Source organism: Herpailurus yagouaroundi, unplaced genomic scaffold (assembly GCF_014898765.1).
Source record: "Herpailurus yagouaroundi ecotype Mexico unplaced genomic scaffold, PumYag 200, whole genome shotgun sequence".
NCBI lineage: Eukaryota > Metazoa > Chordata > Mammalia > Carnivora > Felidae > Herpailurus > Herpailurus yagouaroundi.
In genome coordinates this window covers 226,377-250,589 of record NW_024412431.1, presented here as the reverse complement: position 1 = coordinate 250,589, position 24,213 = coordinate 226,377, and the positions used below count along the sequence as shown (strand labels likewise).

General features: G+C 40.4%; 1 protein-coding gene across 3 annotated transcripts in view; it reads right to left on the bottom strand.

Moving 5' to 3' along the window:
* LOC121013870 (adhesion G protein-coupled receptor E4-like) overlaps window positions 1-24,213 on the bottom strand; it is a 92,467-nt gene that overhangs the window by 2,531 nt on the left and 65,723 nt on the right. For 2 of the 3 annotated variants that reach the window (XM_040449681.1, XM_040449680.1), the window contains exons 17-19: window positions 10,911-12,740; window positions 8,041-8,132; window positions 6,323-6,496 (exon numbers count right to left, since the gene is read on the bottom strand). In XM_040449681.1, coding sequence (XP_040305615.1) covers window positions 12,504-12,740 — 237 coding nt within the window. In that variant the 3' untranslated portion in view covers window positions 6,323-6,496; window positions 8,041-8,132; window positions 10,911-12,503. Of the gene's footprint in view, window positions 1-6,322; window positions 6,497-8,040; window positions 8,133-10,910; window positions 12,741-18,729; window positions 18,844-24,213 lie in introns of those variants that run through there. The other variant, XM_040449683.1, reaches the window with a different exon arrangement.

Genomic DNA, 24,213 nt, shown 5'->3' with positions numbered 1-24,213 from the left:
TTTTCAAATGCTATTTTTTTACTTCCATTATTTCATTTTATTCTATTTCATTGTATTCATTTTTTCAAATTTACAACAGTTTCCTTTTTTCTTTTTTATCTTTCTCTTTTTTTCTCTAATCTATCAACCTCCTTTCAAAAACAGACCAGAACACACCTAGGATCTAGCATCCTTTATTTGACTTTTTCGTCTTGTTTTTAATTTTTTAATTCTAATTTTTTTCTGTTTCTTCCTTAAAAATGATGAAACGAAGAAACTCACCCCAAAAGAAAGAGCAGGAAGAAATGACAGCCAGGGACTTAATCAATACAGCTAAAAGCAAGATGTCTGAACCAGAATTTAGAATCATGATAATAAGGATACTAGCTGGGGTTGAAAACAGATTAAAATCCCTTTCTGTGGAGATAAAAGCTAGTCAGGATGAAATAAAAAATGGTATAACTAAGCTGAAATCTTGAATGAATGCCACGGCGGCAAGGATGGATGAGGTAGAGCAGAGAATTAGCGACCTGAAGGACAAACTTATGGAGAATAATGAAGCAGAAAAAAAGAGGGAGACTAAGGCAAAAGAGCACGATTTAAGAATTAGAGAAATCAGTGATTCATGAAAAAGGAACATCAGAATCATAGGGGTCCCAGAAGAGGAAGAGAGAGAAATAGGGGTAGAAGGGTTATGTGAGCAAATCATAGTGGAAAATTTTCCTAACCTGGGGAAAGACACAGACATCAAAATCCAGGAAGCACAGTGGACTCCCATTAGATTCAACAAAAATCGACCATCAACAAGGCAGATCATAGTCAAATTCACAAAATACTCAGGCAAGGAGAGAATCATGAAAACAGCAAAGGAAAAAAGTCCCTAACCTACAAGGGAAGACAGATCAGGTTTGCAGCAGACCTATCCACAGAAAATTGGCAGGCCAGAAAGCAGTGACGAGATATATTCAGTGTGCTGACTCAGAAAAATATGCAGCCAAGAATTCTTTATCCAGCAAGGCTGTCATTCAAAATAGGAGAGATAAAAAGTTTCCCAAACAAAAATTAAAGGAGTTCATGACCATTAAACCAGCCCTGCAATGGGGCGCCTGGGTGGCGCAGTCGGTTAAGCCTCCGACTTCAGCCAGGTCACGATCTCGCGGTCCGTGAGTTTGAGCCCCGCGTCAGGCTCTGGGCAGATGGCTCAGAGCCTGGAGCCTGTTTCTGATTCTGTGTCTCCCTCTCTCTCTGCCCTTCCCCCGTTCATGCTCTGTCTCTCTCTGTCCCAAAAATAAATAAACGTTGAAAAAAAAATTTAAACCAGCCCTGCAAGAAATTTTAAGGGGGACTCTCTGAGGGAGAAAAGATGGAAAAAAAAAAAAAAAGACCAAAAGCAACAAAGATTAGAAAGGACCAGAGAACACTATCAGAAACTCCAACTCTACAGGCAACATAATGGCAATACATTCACTTCTTTTCAGTACTCACTCTAAACGTTAATGGACTAAATATTCCAATCAAAAGAATAGGACAATTGAATGGATAAGAAAACAAGATCCATCTGGGTGCCTGGGTGGCTCAGTTGGTTAAGCTTCTAACTTTGGCTCAGGTCATGATCTCATGGTTCATAAGTTCAAGCCCCACATAGGGCTCTGTGCTGACAGCTCAGAACCAGGAGCCTGCTTCAGATTCTGTGTCTCCCTCTCTCTCTGCTCCTCCCCCACTCATTCTCCCTCTTTCTCTCAAAAAAATAAAACATTAAAAAATATTTAAAAATAAAAGAAAACAAGATCCATCTATATGCTGTTTACAAGAGACCCAGTTTAGACCTAAAGACACCTTCAGATTGAAAGTAAGGGGATGGAGAACCATCTATCATGCTAATGGTCAACAAAAGAAAGCCAGAGTAGCCATACTTACATCAGACAATCTAGACTTGAAAATAAAGACTGTAACAAGAGGTGAAGAAGGGAATTATATCATAATTAAGGGGCTATCCATCAAGAAGACATAACAATTGTAAACATTTATGCTCCAAATGTGGAAAACCCAAAAATATAAATCAATTAATCATAAACATAAAGAAACTCATTGATAATAATGCCATAATAGTAGGGGACTTCAACACCCCACTCACAGCAATGGACAGATCATCTAAACAGAAATCAACAAGGGAACATGCCTTTGAATGACACACTGGACCAAATGGACTTAACGAGTATATTCAGAACATTTCATCCTAAAGCAGAATATACATGCTTCTCCAGTGCACATGGAATGTTCTCCAGCATAGATCACATACTGGGACACAAATCAACCCTCAACAAGTACAAAAAGATCAAGGTCATACCATGCATATTTTCAGACCACAAGGCTAGGAAACTTGAAATCAACAACAAGAGAAATTTTGGAAAGGTAACAAATACTTGGAGACTGAAGAACGTCCTACTAAAGAATGAATGGGCTAACCAACCAGTTAAAGAAGAAATTAACAAGTTTATGGAAGTCAATGAAAATGATAGCACCACAACCCAAAACCTCTAGGACGCAGCAAAGGCAGTCATAAGAGGAAAGTATATAGCAATCCAGGTCATCCTAAAGAAGGAAGAAAGATCTCAGATACACAACCTAACCTTACACCTTAAGGAGCTGGAAAAAGAACAGCAAATAAAACCCAAAACCAGCAGAAGACAGGAAATAATAAAGATGAGAGCAGAAATTAATGCTATCGAAACCAAAAAAAAAGTAGAACAGGTCGATGAAACCAGAAGCTGGTTCTTTGAAAGAATTAAGAAAATTGATAAACCACTAGCCAGGTTGACCAAGAAGAAAAAGGAAAGGACCCAAATAAGTAAAATCAAGAATGAAAGAGGAGAAATCACAACCAACACAACAGAAATAAAAACAATAATAAGAGAATATTATGAACAATTATATGCCAATAAAATGGGCAACCTGGAAGAAATGGACAAATTCCTGGAACATATACACTACCAAAACTGAAGCAGAAAGAAATAGAAAATTTGAACAGACCCATAACGAAAAGGAAATTGAATTAGTAATAAAAAATCTGCCAAAAAACAAGAGTCCAGGGCCAGATGGCTTTCCAGAGGAATTCTACCAAACATTTAAGGAAGATTTAACACCTATTCTCTTGAAACTGTTCCAAAAAATAGAAATGGAAGGAGAACTTCCAAACTCTTTCTATGAGGCCAGCATTACCTTGATTCCAAAACCAGAGACCCCACTAAAAAAGAGAACTATAGACCAATTTCCCTGATGGACATGGATGCAAAAATCCTCAACAAGATACTAGCCAACTGGATCCAACAATACATTAAAAGAATTATTCACCACGACCAAGTGGGATTTATAATTGGGATGCAGGGTTGGTTCAATATCTGCAAAACAATTACATGATTCATCACATCAATAAAAGAAAGGACAAGAACCATATGATCCTCTCAATAGATGCAGAGAAAGCATTTGACAAAATACAGCATGAAAAACCCTCAAGATAGTAGGGATAGAAGGATCATACCTTGAGATCATAAAAGCCATATATGAATGACCCAACGCTAATATCATCCTCAATGGGGAAAAACTGAGAGTTTTCCCCCTAAGGTCAGGAACAAGACAGGGATGTCCATTCTAGCCACTGTTATTCAAAATAGTATTGGAAGTCTTAGCCTCAGTAATCAGACAACATGAAGAAATAAAAGGCATCCAAATCAGCCAGGAGGAGGTCAAACTTTCACCCTTTGCAGATGACATGATACTCTATATGGAAAACCCAAAAGATTCCACCAAAAACTGCTAGAACTGATTCATGAATTCAGCAAAGTCGCAGGATATAAAATCAATGCAGAGAAATCAGTTGCATTCCTATACACCAACAATGAAGCGACAGAAAGAGAAATCAAGGAATCGATCCCATTTACAGTTGCACCAAAACCCATAAAATACCTAGGAATAAATCTAACCAAAGAGGTGAAAAATCTATACACTGAAAACTGTAGAAAGCTTATGAAAGAAATTGAAGAAGACACAAATGGAAAAAGATTCCATGCTCCTGGATAGGAAGAACAAATATTGTTAAAATGTCGATACTACCCAAAGCAATCTACATATTTAACGTGATCACTATCAAAGTAACACCAGCATTCTTCACAGAGCTAGAACAAATAATTCTAAAATTTGTATGGAACCAGAAAAGACCCTGAATAGTGAAAGCAATCTTGAAAAAGAAAACCAAAGCTGGAGGCATCACAATCCCAGACTTCAAGCTATACTTGAAGCTATAATCATCAAGACAGTATGGTACTGGCACAAGAACAGACACTCAGATCAATGGAACAGAATACAGAACCCAGAAATGGACCCTCAAACGTATGGGCAACTAATCTTTGACAAAGCAGGAAAGAATATCCAATGGAACAAAGACAGTCTCTTTAGCAAGTGGTGCTGGGAAAACTGGATAGCGACATGCAGAAGAATGAACCTGGACCACTTTCTTACATCATAACAAAAATAAACTCAAAATGGATGAAAGACCTCAATGTAAGAAAGGAAGCCATCAAAATCCTTGAGGAGAAAGCAGGCAAAAACCTCTTTGATCTTGCCCGCAGCAATTTCTTACTCAACACATCTCTGGAGGCAAGGGAAACAAAAGCAAAAATGAACTACTGGGACCTCATCAAAATAAAAAGCTTCTGCACAGCATAGGAAACAATCAACAAAACTAAAAGGCAACCGACAGAATGGGAGAAGATATTTGCAAATAACATATCAGATAAAGGGTTAGTATCCAAAATCTACAAAGAATTTACCAAACTCAACACCCAAAAAACAAATAATCCAGTGAAGAAATGGGCAAAAGACATGAATAGACACTTCTCCAAAGAAGACATCCAGATGGCCAACCGACACATGAAAAAATGCTCAACATCACTCATCATCAGGGAAATACAAATCAAAACCACAATGAGATACCACCTTACACCTGTCAGAATGGCTAACATTAACAACTCGGGCAACAACAGATGTTGGTGAGGATGCGGAGAGAGAGGAGCTCTTTTGCATTGTTGGTGGGAATGCAAGCTGGTGCAGCCACTCTGGAAAACAGTATGGAGGTTCCTCAAAAAACTAAAAATAGAACTACCCTATGACCTAGCAATTGCACTACTAGGCATTTATCCAAGGGATACAGGTGTGCTGTTTTGAAGGGACACATGCACCCCAAGTTTATAGCAGCACTATCAACAATAGTCAAAGTATGGAAAGAGCCCAAATGTCCATCGATGGATGAATGGATAAAGAAGTTGTGGTGTGTGTGTGTGTGTGTGTGTGTGTGTGTGTGTGTGTATGTATACACACACATACATACACACAATGGAGTATTACTTGGCAATCAAAAAGAATGAAATCTTGCCATTTGCAACTACGTGGATGGAACTGGAGGGGATTATGCTAAGTGAAATAAGTCAGAGAAAGACAAAAATCATATGACTTCACTCATATGAGGACTTTAAGAGACAAAACAGGATGAACATAAGGGAAGGGAAACAAAAATAATATAAAAGCAGGGAGGGGGACAAAACAGAAGAGCTCATAAATATGGAGAACAAACAGGGTTACTGGAGGGGTTGTGGGAGGGGGGATGGGCTAAATGGGTAAGGGGCATTAAGGAATCTACTGAAATCATTGCTTCACTATATACTAACTAATTGGGATGTAAATTTTAAAAAATAAAAAATAAATAAAAAAAGATTCAGAGATCCTTGGGAAATTAATAAATCCCCAGATAATTTGTGTGAAGCTGCAGTTTGCAAAAGTCGAGCATCACACAAAAATCATTATATCGTAGCTACCACATCATAACACATAAAATAATGCCCCTCTAAAAACCAACATTTGATTTTTTCATTCTAAGAAGTAGCCCACATTTACAATTATAAACTCAGTTTCAAATATAACAACTCAGACTTGTTTTCATAGCATAGGGATTTTGCCTAGTTAAGTCCTAAGCAAGGCTCCCCCAACCCTGCCCCAGAATTTAGTATGTTTTCCTCATTTGTGATTTTTTTTTTCTCATTGTCAGATAATGTGGACCTTGTATGGCTCTATCCAGTTTCTGCTGCTTCAGTGCAAATTCAAATGATTGGAAGCAAGAAAGATAAATCCTGAAAAGGTGGTCTCTGGGACAAACATTATGATATGGAAGAAAGAGCCCCGTGCATACACACATACACCACCATGCAAGCAATGGAGAAGCCCAGGAGACAGAAAATAGTAAAACATGAGACACCAAGGGGCCATGGAACATGGGGAGGAGACACTGGTTTACCTTGTGATTCAGAAGGCAGTGGACAAGTAGACATGGACGCCCTGGAGGATGCTGATGATGGTGAAGGTCATCACCAACCTGACAGGGTCCAGCACTCCTTCCACCAGAAAGAAGCCAAGGCCCCAAGAAGAGCCCAGAATGAAAACCTGAGCAACGGCTTTGAACGTCAGCATCCTGCCAAAACCAAGAAGCAGAACAATGTCAGCTCTATGGCTCACGGCAACGCTTTCTATCACATATTTACTCTTGCTTCAAGGCTTGGGACTAAGAATGTCAGACGTTAAACATGGTAACCTCTGGCAGGAGTGTTAAAGGGATCGACTGATATGTAATGCTAGCATCGTATAATGTGACTGTGATATAATTTATGCCATGTAATTATTTATAGAAAGTAATACATATACACAAAAAGTAATTTATGTTTGGTATAATGAAATGGGAAATGTTCCAACATTCATAATATTAACATAATGGCATTTATTATAATTATATACTATAAGTGTATTAACTGTGTTTTTTTATTTTCCGTATTCAGTTGCTGTCACAACTGGAATCCTACTGACCCTGTGGAGGGACTGCCCCTTATGGGGTTAGTCAATTCTTAGAGTGTACCTTTCAAATGCAAACCAACCAACCCAGGGCCCACACCCTCAACCACCTCCTTTATGGGGCTCTCACACTCTAGGCGACTATCCACCTGCCTTAACTACCCCAGGACCAGGTACCAGACAACCCAGGACAGCCCCTATACCCAGGAGCCCAATGGCTATTCAAACTAGTCCATCCTAAACCTGTGTATCCTGCCTCACCTCCTTTCCACACACCCCACAATAAAGGTGCTTGCCTACAATTTCCCCTGTGCCTCTGCCTGCTAGCCAACTCCGGTGTTTCCCCCAGGATATCTCCCCTCTCCTGACACAGCATTCCCTTCCTTTTGGGGTCTGTGATTATAACATTATCTTTTCAATGACAGCTATCTCCCGATCTATTGTTCTTCCTACATACCTAAATGACACCTGTGTAAAACAATAAGTTAATACAATATTAAGTACAACATATATTTCATACTATTAAGTACTGAAAATGATTCCTAGCAGAAATACATCCTTAGAGGTTCATATACTGGATAAATTTTCATTTTCACCTGGACCATATAAATTCCCCAAATTATAAAAATGGCAAAACTGAAAAAGCATTATTCTCCTAACTCAGGGTTTCTTAGCCTTGGCATTCCTGACATTGGGGGCGGATCACCTTTTTTTAAAAAAAAAAATTAATGTTTATTTTTGAGAGACAGAGAGAGACATAGCACGAGCAGGGGAGGGGCAGAGAGAGGGAGACACAAAATCTGAGGCAAGCTCCAGGCTCTGAGCTGTCAGCACAGAGCCCAACGTGGGACTAGAACACACAAACCAGGAAATCATGACCTGAGCAGAAGTTGGATGCTTAACCGACTGAGCCACCCAGACACCCCTGGGGGGGGGGTCATCTTTGTGGCGGGGGCTGTCCTGTGTGTTGTAGGATATTTAGCACTATCGTTGGTCTGTACCATCTAGATGCCAGTAGCAACCTTCCCCTCTTCACCCCCCCCCTCCCCTATTGGCCTAACCCAAAACGGTCCCCAGAAAATGGCCCCCGGGTTAGAATCACTGCCCTCACTTTAGGCAGTGAAAAAAAACAAACCCCCCCTCCAGTTTTCCAGCTCTGCGCCTACCTACCTTGTGTTCTGCATCCCAGATACTTCATTGTTGAGGGACTTAAGTTGGTCTTTTAAAATCCATAGGGTGGTCAAATAGAAGGACAAGTTGATCTGTGAAGTGACATGAAGGGCAGAGCTTAAAGTAGGCTAATACCCAATATTTGTAATTAAATAGGAAGTGACAGGTATTCATTCTCAAAACTTGTAAAATATGTTTAGGATTCCTAAAACTCAGTGTACACCGTGATTTTTTAAAAATTAGCTTCCATTTTTTTTCTGATCAGAGAAGCAACATATGGTCATTATCCAAAATTAGGAAAATGCAGAAAAACAAACAGAACTTATCTGAAATTCCAGAGAAGAAATTCACACACAGAGATAAGCACTATTTCCATTTTGGTGCTTATCTTCTCTAAGGTTTTGAGGGTTTTGTTTCCTCCCCCATTGGCATGCCTTTTGTATAATCGTATTTTAAAATCATGTATTAAATGTTTTTCAACATCTTGGGGCACGTGGGTGGCTCAGTCAGTTAAACGTTCAACATCAGCTCAGGTCATGATCTCCCAGTTCATGGATTGGGAGCCCCACATCGGGCTCTGTGTGGACAGGTCAGAGCCTGGAGCTTGCTTTGAGTTCTGTGTCTCCTTCTCTCTCTGCCCCTCCCCACTTGCTCTCTGTCTCTCTCTCTCTCTCCCAAAAATAAATAAACATTAAAAAAACCCTAATATCTTTAGGGACAGCTGAGTGAAGGGTATGTGGGACTCTGTACTATTTTTACAACTTCTTGTGAATTTTAAGTTATTTGAAAATGAAAAAGATAACAAGTGTTGGGAAGCATGTGGAGAAATTGGAATGCTGTGTGCTGTTGGTAGAAATACATTGGTGTAGCTGCTGTGGAAAACAATATGGAGCTTCTTCAACATACTAAGAATATAACTGACATATGATCCAACAATCCCACTTCTGGGTACTTATCCTAAAGAATTGAAATCTGAATCTCAAAGAGATACGCATACTCCTAGGTGGGGAATAACAGGAATTCCCTGAACTTACACTGATGGGTTAACAAGGCATAAAGAAATAGAAAGTCACAGGATGCATGCATCCAAGATCGGTAAACAAAGTTAGGTAAACAGGGCAAAGGCCCCCAGTATAGGACACAAAGGTACAGGAATAAGAAATCTCAGGATGGAAGCATCCAAAATGAGTAAACAAGATTAGGTATTCAGGGCAGAAACGCCCCCCAGCTTAGTACAATAGCAGAAAGCTGCTTTTACAGGAAGGAAGGACAAAAATGGGAAAAAAGGGACTTTAGATCAGCAGCAAAGTCTCCCAGAGCCTGAGCTAATTAACAAAAGAAAGATGCCTTGTTGACCCTGAGGTAGCATGCTCTTTCTTATCCCCTAGGCAAGTTTAGGTAAACAGAGGTGGGGCCTCATGTCTGCTGTAAACAATGATCCAGCCGGGGCCAGGAGTTTGTTCTTTATTAACCCAACCCCCTAACACTGCATATCTTCAAAATCCCCTTTCCCCCATGCCCATGAGTTAATGTTCACAGTTTCATTGTCTCTTTGTGCTTATAAGCCTTCTGATCCTAATAAAAATGGAGCAAGGACACTTACTCAGGGCTCTTGTCTCCTCCCAGACATTAGCCTCTCTTGTATTTCAATCCTGCATTGCTGGACAGGAGAGAACTCCAGACCCTGAGTCTACGACACTCCTATATTCATTGCAGCATTATTCACAATAGCCAAGATGTGCAAACAATCTAAGTGTCCGTTAACAGATGAATGGATAAATAATTTATGATAGAAATAGCTAGTTAGATAATCAGATGGACACAGTGGAATATTATTTAGCCCTAAGAGAGGGAAACCCTACAATATGTGACCACATGGATTAACCTTGAGGACGTTACACTAAGTGAACTAAGCCAGTCACAGAAGGACAAATACAGTATGATTCCACTTACATGAGGTACCTAAAACAGTCAAACTCAAGTCAAATTCATAGAAGTGGAAAGTAGGATGGCGGTCTCAGGAGATGGTGAGGGAGAGAGAGGCTATCAGGAGTTATGACTCAGGAGGTATAAAGTTTGGGTCATGCAAGGTGATTATGTTCTAGACCTCTGCTGTATGACATCATGCCTATGGCCGACAACACTGCATTTTACACCTAAACTTTTACTAACAGGAATACAGCTCATGTTAAATATTCTCATTATAATTTCAAAAAGGTGATTGACCTTGGCCAAAATTGTTTCTTTTCATTTTGAACTTTTTAAAAAATATTTATTCTTATTTTTGTAAATATAATTATTGTCAAATTGGCTAACATATAGTGGGTAAAATGTGCTCTTGGTTTTTGGGGTAGATTACCATGCTTACATACAATACCCAGTGCTCATTCCAACAAGTGCCCTCCTCAATGCCCATCACCCACTTTCCCCTCTCCCCCATCCCTCCTCAACCCTCAGTTTGTTCTCTGTATTTAAGAGTCTCTTATGGTTTGCCTCCCTCCCTCTCTGTAACTATTTTTTTCCCCTTCCCTTCCCCCCATAGTCTTGTTAAGTTTCTCAAGACCCACATGAGTGAAAACATATGATATCTGTCTTTCTCTGACTGACTTGGCCAAATATTTTTGAAAAAGCCACATCATCAGTGGTGCAGGCAAGATTAACATCGGAAACTTTATTTCATGTGATGTCTCAGTTTCAACTCAGATGTGACTCTTTCCACAAGAAAAGGGCCTACAATCTCTTGGCATGTTCTGCCTTAAGTTCAAGGACTCTAGAGAAAATTTAAATAGGTCATTATCAAATTATCCCTTTGTCACATCAGTGAAACATATTTTCTACATTCAAAGTAATGACAAAAATTATAAACCCACCAAAATAATAACAAAAACAGGCCCCATGAGGCTCAAAGGAAGCTGATCCAGCAGCTGAAAAAGAGAATAAACAACTTTCCAGCTCTTCATAAAAAGAAGAAAATGCACTTAAAAAACCTTTCCCTAAACTAAAACATTACAGCAACTGGGTCAGGGGGAAACAAATAATATAATAGGTGACAACCATTAACACTGAGAAAAAATTAACAATGATTAGCATTCATGGAAGACTTACCTTCTGGGCATTGTAACCCCGGACATTCAGTTAAGCATAGAGGACTCAATGAATGCCACCATGTCCTTCCGCTATCAGAATTCAGTTACAAACTCAGAGCAGGGGCTTTGAATAGACCAGAGCTCCCCTGCCTTGGCTCTACTGGCATTTTGGGCCCGTGGTTCTTCACTGTGCGGTTGGCCTGTGCATCACAAAACATTTAGCAGCATCTCTGGCCACCCCCTCCCTCAAGTGGTGACAACCAAAAAGGTCTCCAGACACTGCTGAATGTCCCCTGTGGGGCATGAAATCACCCCTAGTTGAAAACCACTGGAATGGACCAAAAATAGGATAAATGTATATTTGGCTTTCGGTAACAAAAATATTTAGTTTCAACTCCAATTTTTATCCATAAATGACAGTGCCTTTTCAAGTTGTATTTCAAAAGGAAGTTGTTCACTGATTAGTTCAATGGATACTCTTGTGCGTTCGTCCTTTTCCAAAAGTTATCAACACCTTAAACCCAGGATTGCCCACTTGTTACTAAATTTAATTTTGCAAGATAGAAGAAATTAAAAAAGAAGGTCAATTTGTAGATGTGATAGGATAATGTGAGCCCCTCTCTCCACCCCCAAAATATCCATGTTCTCATGCTCAGAACTTGTGAATTTCTACTTTGTGACACAAAAGGGACTCTGCAGATATAATTGAACATAAGGATTTTGGAATGGGGGAGATTATCCCGGGTTACCTGAGTGGATCCAATGTAATCACAAGTGTTCTTACAAGGGGAAAGGGGAGACAGAAGAAAGTCAGAAAGGGATGTGAAGGATGGTCAGAGACATGCAATGTTGCTGGCCCTGAAGATAGAGGATGGGGGACATAAGCTGAAGAATGTGGGTGGCCCCCAGAAGCTGGAAAAGCCCCTAGAACCTCAAGAAGGAATGCACTTTGCTGGCACCTTGATTTTAGCTAAGTGATACCCGGTTGGACTTCTGATCTACAGAATTCAAAATAAGATAATAAACTTGCATTGTTTTAAGTCACCAAGTTTGAGCTAACTTGTTAGCACAGCAATAGGAAATTAATACAGTAAGACATCTAAAAAGTCAAATAACATATGACATACAAAGTTTACCTCAGTGGTTTCCCTGACCACACTATTTAAAATTATTAGCTCACATATATTCCCATTTCCCTAGTTTGCCTCTCTGTGGTGGCACCTATTGTAGCCTAACATCATATTCCATGTCTATTTGCTTATTGTCTGCTTTGTTTCCTGGGGTGCCCACAGCACCTGCAACAGAGCAGGTAGTAGATGTTCAATACATGGGAGTTCATACATATATTATTACTTCCTCATGACAAAGACACCGTGGTTACTTAGTATGTATCCCATAACTGCTGTGTCCAACACCTGTAGACACAGCTACAATCAGAGCTGGGACCCCGTAGCCAAAAGGATACATGAACTTCTTGAACTTCCCCGTAATGATGTAGTTGGCCACCTTGAGGTTTCTGACAGTTAGGAAAAGCTGTAGCCCTTCAAGGAGCATCCAGGTGAAGGAGGCCAGGTAGAGGTAATGCAGCACACCAGCGATGATGGAACACAGCACCTGCAGGGGAGACAAGGGTTGGGAGAATTTGATGGGTGCACGGAGAACAATGTCCACCATTCCCTGGGGAAAGGGGGATGTGAGGTAAACAGAACACAGTTGAGCAGAGCAGGATGCTTAGGTTGACTCCTGATACTTCTCTACGTCAGCTCATGGTGGCAAACTCAAATGCCTGTGGAGGGTCAGGCAGGCAGCATGTATCTGTCAAACAGGCCACCGTTAGGGAATGAATAAACAGGGGTTGAAACTGTGCCACATGACCCATCTGGAAAGCCACATTACTTTCAGCCCCAGCAATGGTTTCCACACAAGAATGTGAGCTCAATATCGCCAGTGCTTCCATTCTTAAAAAAAAAATAAAAAAATAAATAAATAAATAAAAATCAAAATACAAAAACCTGGAAATCTGGATTGTCATGCAAAATCTCAGTTTTTAAATGCTGGCAGCTTTTTTTTTTTAACGTGGTAAAACATACAGAACGCAACACAAAATTTACCATCTTAACCATTTTTGAGCAGATGGTTCTCAGTCCAGTGGATGCTTATGAATCTTAACCACCCTACCTGACTGCGTGTCTCACTTGTAAGGTAAATGAGAAGAGGAAGGAAAAAGATCATTTTTGATGTCAAGGCAATGTGATTTCCTGGAGAAGAGACTATATCTGTTGAATTCCCAACTAATAGTTCTTTTGTCCCTTGTAATTGTCCTCATCACCACCACAGATAACATTGACAGATATCTACATTTGCAGGCACCATTGTACAGACTCAACATAGAATAACTCAGTTAACCCCCACAGCAATCTGTGATGTAGGTTCTGTTATTGTCCCAGATTTATGTGTTAGGGGACAGAGAAACAAAGAGGTTAAGTAACACCCCCCCCCCAAATATAGTATGTACACAAAAATGTTGGCTGACTGTTCTTTGAATGACACATAAAAAGATTTGCCCTATCAAGCTTTACTATAATGAACAACTTTACTATAATGGGCCCCACTGGGAGGTATAAACGGGGCCAAAATACTTTCACACAGTCATTCAATCATGCCCACAAAGTTTTTTTTTTAAAAAAAAATTTTTTTTTTAACGTTTATTTATTTTTGAGACAGAGAGAGACAGAGCATGAACAGGGGAGGGGCAGAGAGAGAGGGAGACACAGAATCTGAAACAGGCTCCAGGCTCTGAGCTGTCTGCACAGAGCCCGACGCGGGGCTCGAACTCACGGACCGCGAGATCATGACCTGAGCCGAAGTCGGACGCTTAACCGACCAAGCCACCCAGGCGCCCCGATGCCCACAAAGTTTGATTACATGCTGGAGACAAAGTCTGTTTCTCTCCTTAATCTAGGTCTAAGGGTGTTTGTAAGAAAAAAAAAGATATCCTATGTTCAGCCAGGAGCTGGAAAAGAGGGAATGGTGTCTGAATACTGCTTAGGAATATCTTTGATAGGAAATAAAAGGGCAGCAAAAATATATTCTAAGTGCTCACCACTGCTTGTGTCCTGAAATTCCCATCTAATTGAATTTTTTAAAAAAATCAAAGGTCAAGCCTAAAAAGTAACAGTATCTAAAGTTTGGGGATGCTTACCATGTGTCAGACATTTTTTAAAAAAAGCTTCTATTATGGTAAAAAAATGCATAACATAAAATTTATTATCTCAACCATTTTTGAGTGGACAGTGCAGTAATGTTAAGTATATTCACATTGTTGTGTAACCCATCTCTAGAATTTTTCCATTCTGTAAAACTGAAGCTCTATACCCATTAAAACACAACTCTTCATTTCTCTTCCTGTACCACCTGGCACACACCCTTATACTTTCTGTTTCTATGACTTTGACTACCCTGGGGACCTCATGCAGGTGGAATATTACAGTAAGTAAATACTGTCTTTCTGTGTTTGGCATATTTCATTTAGCGTAGTGTCCTTAAGGTTCATCCATGTTGTTGCATATATCAAAATTGTGTTTCTTTTTAAAGTGAAATACTATTCTGTATTATTTCATATGGTAGTACTAGGTTCAAGGTTTTGAGGAGCCATCATACTATTTTCATAGTGGCTGTGCTATTTTATATTCCTAACCAGCACTACCCAGTTCCAGTTTCCAGTGGTTCCAGTTTCTCTATGTCCTCACGCTGTTTTTTTTTTATATATATAATATCTATACTAATGGGTGTGAGGTGATATCTCATTGTGGTTTTGATTTACATTTACCTAATGGTTAGTAACATTCAGCATCTTTTCATGTGCTTCTTGGTCATCTGTATAGCATCTTTGGAGAAATGTCTATTCAGATTCCTTGCCCTTTTTTTTTAAATCGAGTTATTTTGTTCTTGTTGAATTGTAGACATTCTCTATGTATGCTGGAGACTAATCCATTATCAGGTATTTTCTCCCATTCCCTGGGATACCTTTTCACTCCATTGACTGTATCCTTTGACATGCAGAAGTTTTTAGTTTGATATACTCCTTTTGTCTATTTCTACTTTTGTTTCCTGTTCTTTTGGGGTCATACCCAGAAACACTTGTGGAATCCAATGTCATCAAGCGCTGCTGTCATGTTTCTTCTAGGAGTTTTATAGTTTTAGGTCTTACATTATGTCTTTGATCCATCTTGTGTTTATGTTGTATATGGTAGGTGTCCAACTTCACTCTTTGGCATGCAGATATCCAATACTCCCAGTACCATTTGCTGAGGTTGGTTAGTATTTTAAGGGCTTTATATACATTGACTTATTTGTCCCACATGTCAACAATGCATGTTGCTATTATCAGTAGCAGAAATGCAGCATTCTGGGCTGAACTCAGCATGGAAGGCTGGTAACTTTCCTAAGAAGTGAGTGGGAAGGGAGGTGGGACTTGAATGCATACTGTTCAGCTCCAGAAGCTATAATCTCCCTTTAGTGGTTTAAAAAATGTCCATCAATTCTTGGGGCACCTGTGTGGCTCAGCTGGTTAAGCATTGACTCTTGATTTCAGCTCAGGTCATGATCTCATGGTTTGTGCGATTGAGCCCTATGTCATGCTCTATGCTGACAGTGTGGAGCCTGCTTGGAATTCTCTCTCTCTCTCTCTCTCTCTCTCTCTCTCTCTCTCTCTGCTCCTCCCACCTCCAAAATAATAAATAAATAAACATTTTAAAAAAAGAAAAAATGTCCATCAATTCTTTGGCACTCCCATCAAAATGCCAAGCCTAATTCCACTCCCTTAAGTACAGTCTCTCACGGAGCACTCGCAGAAGCGAGCTGCTATGCCATGAGGACATTGAGGCAGCTCTCAGAGAGCCCAGGTGGCGAGAAAGAGGCCTCAAGCCAACAGCCACATGGGGGCACGACCTTGAAAACAAAGCCTTCAGCCTCAGTGAAGCTTTCAGGTGACAAGCCCCAGCCAACATCTTTACTGCAACCTGAAGAAAATCCTTGAGACAGAACCATCCAAAGAAGCCATTCTGGATTCCTCACTCCCAGAACTGAGTGAGATAATAAATGCATATCATTTTAAGTCGCCAAGTTCTGGGGTAATTAGTTACACAGCAAGTAGAACCCCTTTGAAGAAAGCAGAATGATCTTTAATTTTGGCAAAGTTCTGAAACCTAGAAACTATTGAAATGTGCCTGGTATGATGCCTGCTTGTGGCACTTAAGAAGCAACTCAAAAATACCTAAGGACTGTCACTCATCTCCTGTGCTAGCTCTGGATTGGTGCCTTCTTAAAACCTGACCACTTTTATTTGGACCAATTTGACCAGTCAGATCGGTCCAGAGCCTTGGAGGACAGTTGAGGGGCTGATTCTGAAGTTGTCTCCCCAGTACAGCTCATGGGTACCCTAATTTCCAAGGCAACCACATCACCTTTGGCTCATTTTGGATTTTGCAACACCATGTCTCATAGATGAGTGACACTCTTTTTTTTTTTTTAAAGTTTATTTATTTATTTTGAAAGAGCACAAGAGGCAGAGACAGAGAGGGAGAGAGAGAATCCCAGGGAGTCTCCTCCCTCTCAGCTTGGAGCCTGATTTGGGGCTTCATCTCACAAACTGTGAGATCATGACCTGAGCTGAATTCAAGAGTCAGACATCTAATTCACTGAGCTTCTCAGGTGCCCCAAGTGAGAATCTACCTCATTTTTAAAGACTTCTCACCGGTGAATTCTTCAGCATGGAAATATTCTCATTTAATTACAAAATGCCTCTGGATGTAATAGAGTCACCTGGTTGTCACACACCTTTCATGGTAAAATGCGAAATTAATGGATATGGAGAGTGAGGTGTTCTTCCTGGATCTCGTTGTATCACTTACTACCTTGGAGTTCAGGTAGAAATTATGCAACTTTTCCTTCATCATTAGGTTTTCCTCAGATGCAAAGCTCTCGTCAATTATGGGGACCAACAGAAGCATAAGATATAAATGCAACAGCACTTGGGATAAAGAAGAAAAACTGCACGTAGTTTCAATGATGCCCATTTGATGGCAAAATAAATGATGTAAGGGATCATCTGTGTTAATGCTCATTTTTGAATAGGATGCTAGACCATTGGAAAAAAATAATTTTTGCTCCAATTTACTTAGCCTTTTGGGACAATTTGTCGAGCCATTCACATAAGTCATAATTATTTAATGTTTAATGTATTTTTTGTTTTAAATGATAATTTCATCCTTACTCCCACTCTTAAGATAAGCATAGGCATAATTTTCTTTGGCATTTTACAGTCAAGGAAAAGATTAAAGATATTAAATAACTAACTTTACGTTGGAGCTAGGAAAAGGTGAAGTCATTAGTATATTCCTGAAAATTTTCGACCTAAGTCAATGAATCAATGGAAGGAATGAAGGGACAGGGGAAGGAAAAAAGGAAGGAAGGTGAGAAAGCAGGAAGGTTAGTAGATAGATGAGTGGGTAAGTAGATGGATGGCAGAATGGATAGAGGCATGGGTGGATGGATGGATGCAGGGAAGAATGGATGGGTGGATGAATGGGTGGATGGAGAGAAGGAAGGAAAGGGAAGGGAGAGAAAAAGAGGAAGAAAGAAGGAAGGAAGGGAGCAAGAAGGAGATACAGGGAATAAATGAAGGAGGGAGCAAGGAAGTGAATGAGGAGGAAAAGGCTGCTAGCAGGTAAATTCGCAGGAGAGTAAGGTCTTACGAAAAGTAGTCAAAGAAAAATCGTAAAGGTCATGAAAGATAGACTATGCACAGTTTTAAAAATGAGCTAGACAAATATAAAATCATTATGATGTACACTTGAAACTAATATAATGTTCTATGTCAATTATACCTCAAGTAAAAACTTTTAAAAATTATGTTTTTATTTCTATGTATTTTTAAGTTTATTTATTTATTTTGAGACAAAGAGAGGGGGGCAGAGAGAGAGAGAGAGCGAGAGAGAGAGAGAGGGCCCAAGCAGACTCCCTCCTGTCAGCGTGGAGCCCAAAGTGGGGCTCGGCCCCACCAACAGTAATATCATGACTTGAACTGAAATAGAGCCAGACATTTAACCTACTGAGCCACCCAGGCGCCCCCAAAATTTTTAAAAATTGTAAAACTTAAATAAAAAAATAAATGCATAACATATAAACACAGATATTCAGAAATTAAAATAAGAGAGGGCTAAAAGGTTTGTCAACTTTCTCTAGGAAATTGGGAGCCATTCACTGTTCAGGTGCAAGGAAAAGACATTCACGTTTAAGAAAACCAGCCTTGAGCAGGGTAGAGGCAAGTTAAGCCCGGAACCAACCTGGGAAATCATTAATATCCCCTCTAGTCTCGCTCCAACACATCCCAAGTAAACAGAATAGGAAATTGGATGCTTTTCTTTTTCTGGCTATGAAAGCCCAATGCGAATCTCCCAGACTCTGGCTTTATATTGTCGTCGCAGAACTTACTAAGTAACAATAAAGGGCTTTTAGGAACTGCTTTATAGGAGCAACATGAAATTCCATTGGGAAGATTCTTGGACTACTGTCTAAATTCTAGGGCCACCATTTACTCTACCTCCCAAGCTTTCCTGCTCAATGGTGGTTCAGTGAACATCCATGGTCTGTTTTTCCGCCTTCAGCCTGAATGTCTTCTTCAGTGTGCAGTTCTTAAGCGTCCCTGTTTCAATGGCTAAAACACAGAGAATGTTTGGTCAACAGCAACATCCACTTGCCTGCCTGCTCCAATATGATAATCCTCTGCACCAAACACCAAAAAGAAAAGCCTGAATGCTCATGGACTGACTGCTCCTGATTAGTGTGGAGAAAAAAGGCCAACCCCCCTGGGCATTTAGCCAAGTTCAAAAAGTAAACTAGGAATTAACCAGCCACCTTCACTCTTTATTACTATCGTGATAAAATACACATAACAGGAAATTTACCATTTTAACCATGGGTAAGCACACACTTCAGTAGCATTAAGCACATTCACATCCTCACCATCCATCTCCAGAACATGTTTATCTTCCCAAATGGAAACTCTGTTCCCAGCAAACACTAACTCCCCTCCCCCAGCCTCTGGATCCCACCATCTACTTTCTGTCTCTATGGATGGGTCTCCCTTGGGGACCAAGTATGAGTGGGATAATACAACATTTTTTCTTTTGTGTCTGGCTTGTTTCACTGGGCATAATGTCCCCAAGGGCCATCTGTATTGTAGCAGATGTCAGAACGCCCTTTCTTTTTAAGACTGAATAATATTGCATTGTCTGGATGGACCACATTTTGTTTCTCCATTCATCTGTCCATGGTCACTTGGGTTGTTTCCACCTATTGGCTACTGTGAATAATGTTGCTGTGAACGTGGATGTATAAATATCTCTTTTAGTTCCTGCTTTCAGTTCCTTGGAGTGTATACCCAGAAGTGGAATTTACGGGTCATATGGTAATTCTGTGTTTAAGTTTTTTGAGGAACCAAAAAAGTTCCATCTAGTTACACCATTTTACATTCCCACCAGCAATGCATAAGGGCTGCAATTTCTCCACATCCTCACCGATGTTTGTTATTTTCTGTTTTCTGATACTAGCCTTCCAAGTGGGTGTGGGCTGTTGCCCTTTGCTCTTCAACCCAGCACTGAATCACAGGCCAGGAAGGGAAGGCAGAGCAGACAGAACAATCTCCAAATCACCAAGAGAGGCAGTGCATTCAAAACGATGTTGGCAAGAACCATGGTGTTTGCGATTCAGATTGCTATGTGTGAGGTGCTATGGGTGACCTGGGGCCAGTGGCTTAATCTTCCCTATCTCCAATTTCCTCATCTACAAGATTGGGATAATAATAGCGACTGCCTTAAGGAGTTACCATATGATTACAGGAAATCATTAATGCACATACCCTTTGGGCACCTATTATGAGCCAAGCCATAGCAGTGAATGAGACTGGTGAGGTCCCTTAGCCTCATGGATTGCAGAAAATATGCACTCTGGTTTAGCTCCCTTGCGTTTTTTTTTTTTAATCAGCATACACTCCATGAAAAGGGAAAGAGTGTACTCAGTGCTTCCTTTATGCACACCTTGATTAATGTCAGCATCAAGCTCTGAGAGAACCTTCCCACCCAGCTGTAGGCAACTGAAGTTTCCCTATGCCCTCTGCTGTCTGAGCCTAGAGCCATGAGGAACCACAAAGGACTCAAAATAATATACCCCCCATGGAATGAAATACCAGCATCTGCACACATTCGTATCAAAAATCAACCTTCCCAGGGGCACCTGGGTGGCTCAGTCAGTTAAGTGCCTGACTTCGGCTCAGGTCATGATCTCCCAGTTTGTGAGTTCGAACCCCGCATCGGGCTCTGTGCTGACAGCTGGGAGGCTGGAACCTGCTTCGGATTCTGTCTCCCTCTCTCTCTGCCCCTCCCCTGCTCTCACTCTGTCTCTCTTTCTCTCTCTCAAACATATATAAACATTAAAAAGAATTTAAAGGGGTGCCTGGGTGGCTCAGTTGGTTAGGTGACTGACTTTGTGGGTTGGAGCCCCGCATCAGACTCTGTGCTGACAGCTTCTGATTCTGTGTCTCCCCCTCTCTCTGCTCATACTCTGTGTCTCTCTGTCTCTCAATAATAAATAAACATTAAAAAAAAAAATAAAAAGAATAAAAAAAAAACCTTCCATCCTTACCATTAAGAGTAAAGTCACAGTCTTGGCAACATTAGTATATTTAAAATAGGAATAGCATATTTTACACACATACACACACAAACACACACAAAATAAAGATCATATGAATGGTATCACTGCAAATTTATTTTTTTTGAAGAGGAGGTTAGGATATCTTGACCTCTCTCTATGTGTGTGTGTGTGTGTGTATGTGTGTGTGTGTGTGTGTATATATATAATATATATGTATATATATATACATATATATATAATATACAATAATATACAAGTATAACATATACACATATAGGAGTATATGTAACATATGTATTTTATATAATGGACAATTATATATTATATAACATTTATATATACAAGATTTCTAGGTATAGAAACAGAGACTCAGTGAGATAAAGATACTAACCCAAGGCCATGCATCTACCAGGTGTTCTTTTAAACCCAGGTCAGTCAACTAGGTCTGGCCCTTAAGCAGTATACCGAGTACTTCTCAACCCAGGCAGTATATCAGAATCACTTGGGGGGCTTTAAAATTACTGATGCTCAGGCTCCATCCCCAAGTGGGTCTTCCACTAGTATTTTCCTTTTTTTAATGTCCCACATGATCCTAATGAGCGTCCAATGCAGGAACCACCTCACTGAGCATGGTGGAAAACTAAGATGGCACTCCATGACCCACTCCCCAGTCTCCTGGTATCCACACCTTGGTGGAAGTGCTTCCCTTTATATTTGGGCTGGTCTGGCAACTTGCTTCTGACCAAAAGAATATGGTGAAAGTGAAACTCAAACATGAAAGTGTTCACGATTATGCTACGTAAGGCTATAACTCCCACCTTGCTAGCAGATGCTTTCTTACTGACTTTGATCAAAGACATCCCACAAGGAACTGAATCCTGCCAACAAACCATGTGAGCTTGGAAACAAATTCTCCCTTGTTCATGCCTTCAGATGAGACTCCAGACCTGGTCAACACTTTATTTCAGTCTTGTGAGACACCCAGAAAAGCCATGCCCTGACTCCTGACTCATGGAAACTATGAATTATAAGTGTGATGTTTGTGGTCCCTTGTTATGCAACAATCCCTAACTATAAACTAAGCTAGAGTAGCTTTCTCTGACTCTCCAGAATCATAGATGGTTTATATTATCTTCTTGCTGGCCTGTATTTCCTCGAAAAATTTTAAGACATAAAGAGATGTCTCTAATCTAAAATTAAAGCCACATCCTCTTTATTTCTTCTGACATTGTAGTACCTAATGAAATTGGCTAGCTCTAAACTTTGGACTGTGGGTCCATGAAGAAAACAATAACATCAATGAAATTCCAGAATGACCAGCTGTTTGTGTACTGGTTGAGAGAAGAATGCACATTTGGACCAAGTTGGAGAGTCCAATTCCTGGCTCTTCCAACATTTAGGAGGCCTAGACCTTATACACTTTTTTTCTGAAATAGAGGTGGGAACATCTATACTCCAGCACAGCCAGGACGATTTTGTGGGGTGATGTACAAACTCATTAGAACAGACCTGGCAATGGGCAAGGGGAGATGTGCTTACCAGCATTGTGATTCCTTACTCATACTGCCTTTCCACCTTCCGTGTTTCTTCCATATCTCTGGATTCAGCTGCAAGGACAGCCCTCCTCCACACTCTGCAGGTAGAGCGTAACTAGCACTGCTTTCTCTTTGTGCCTTCCAGCGGTTAACTGGGAAGTGAGGTTTGTGAGAACAAGGTAGGAATCCCTGATGCCCTGTCAGAAACAAGGCTTGTTATATGAAGGGAAGAAGCCTTTGCAAGGTCAACGTCCTTTACTCAAACAAATTTGAGCTTGCATTTTGGCAGGATAAATCTACCAATAGCCCGGAAGCCCAGTATCAGGCACTGGAAAAGCAAAAGCATGCTTGGTTAACACTTATTCCATAATAAAACCGGTTTGCTCCTCTTAGACTTCTGTGGCACATCTTTCTGGGTTAAGATTTTTGCTTTTCATTGCCTTTCCCCAACATTAAGCCATGTGATAAAGAAAATTTGACATGAACCATGAAAGAGGAGGTATTTCCTCTCATTGACAGAGGTTTGAGAGGGCTTAAAGCTTTTCTGGGACTGTCCCACACCCCCCTATGTATGAGCTCCAAAGTATCTCTGTGAAATAAGATTCCCCTGAATTTGCAAACCCCACTTGAGACCAATTCTGAGAATCTTCACTTGATTCATATCCTAAGAAGGGAAGTCTCAGTAGACTCAGTTCCTTAGCATGTCTGTCTTTCAATACTTTCCAGTTTTATAGTAGTTTTTGGTTTCTATTCGGTTAAGTATCCATCTACACTGGTCAAATATTCCAAAGTTGTAGTTATGTAGGATGAATAAGTCTTGACACCTAATGTACAGCATGCTCACTTTAGTTAATAAAACTGTAATATATATTGGACATTTGCTAAAAGATTTCAGGCACATTCGCATGTGTGCGCGCACACACACACAGGTAAATGTGAGGAAATGGATATATTAATTAGCTTGACTATGGTAATCATTTCATTATGTATATGTATATCAAACTATCATGATGTACTCCCTAGATATATAAAATTGTTGTTAAAAGACATTTTAGGGGTGCCTGGGTGGCTCAGTCAATTAAACATTCAACATTTTGATTTCAGCTCAGGGTTGTGGGATTAAGCTCTGTGTCGGGTTCTGTGTTGGGCAGGGAGCCTGCTTAAGATATTCTCTCTCTCTGTCTCTCTCTGTCTCTGTCTCCTTCCCTCCCTCCCCCTGTGCTCTTCCATGCCCCACCTCAAAAAAATAAAAGGACATTTTAAGCAACCCATATGGATGAGTTTTTAAAAAAATTTTAATGTTTATTTATTTTTGAGAGAGACAGAATGTGAGCGGGAGAGGGACAGAAAGAGAGGGAGACACAGAATTCGAAGCAGGCTCCAGTCTCTGAGCTGTCAGCACAGAGCCTGATGCAGGGCTTGAACTCATGAACTGTGAGATCATGAGCTGAGCCTAAGTCAGACACTCAACTGACTGAGCCACCCAGGCACCCTTTATAGATGAGTTTTTTAGTGTAATTTTAGGGTGGTGAAACTATTGTTTGTTACTATAACAGTGGATACACGTCATCATACATTTGACAAAACTCATAGAAGGTACAGCATCGAGTGACCCCTAATGTCAACTATGGACTTTGGGTGATATTGACATGACATTGTAGGTTCACAAAAGGACCATCTGGTGCCAGATGTTGATAGTGGGTGAGGCTGTGCAAGGAGGGGGTGGGGGTATATAAAAATTCTCTATTCCTGCTAAACATTGTTGTGAATCCAACACCGCTCTAAAAAACAAAGTCGGGGCGCCTGGGTGGCTTGGTCGGTTAAGTGTCCGACTTCGG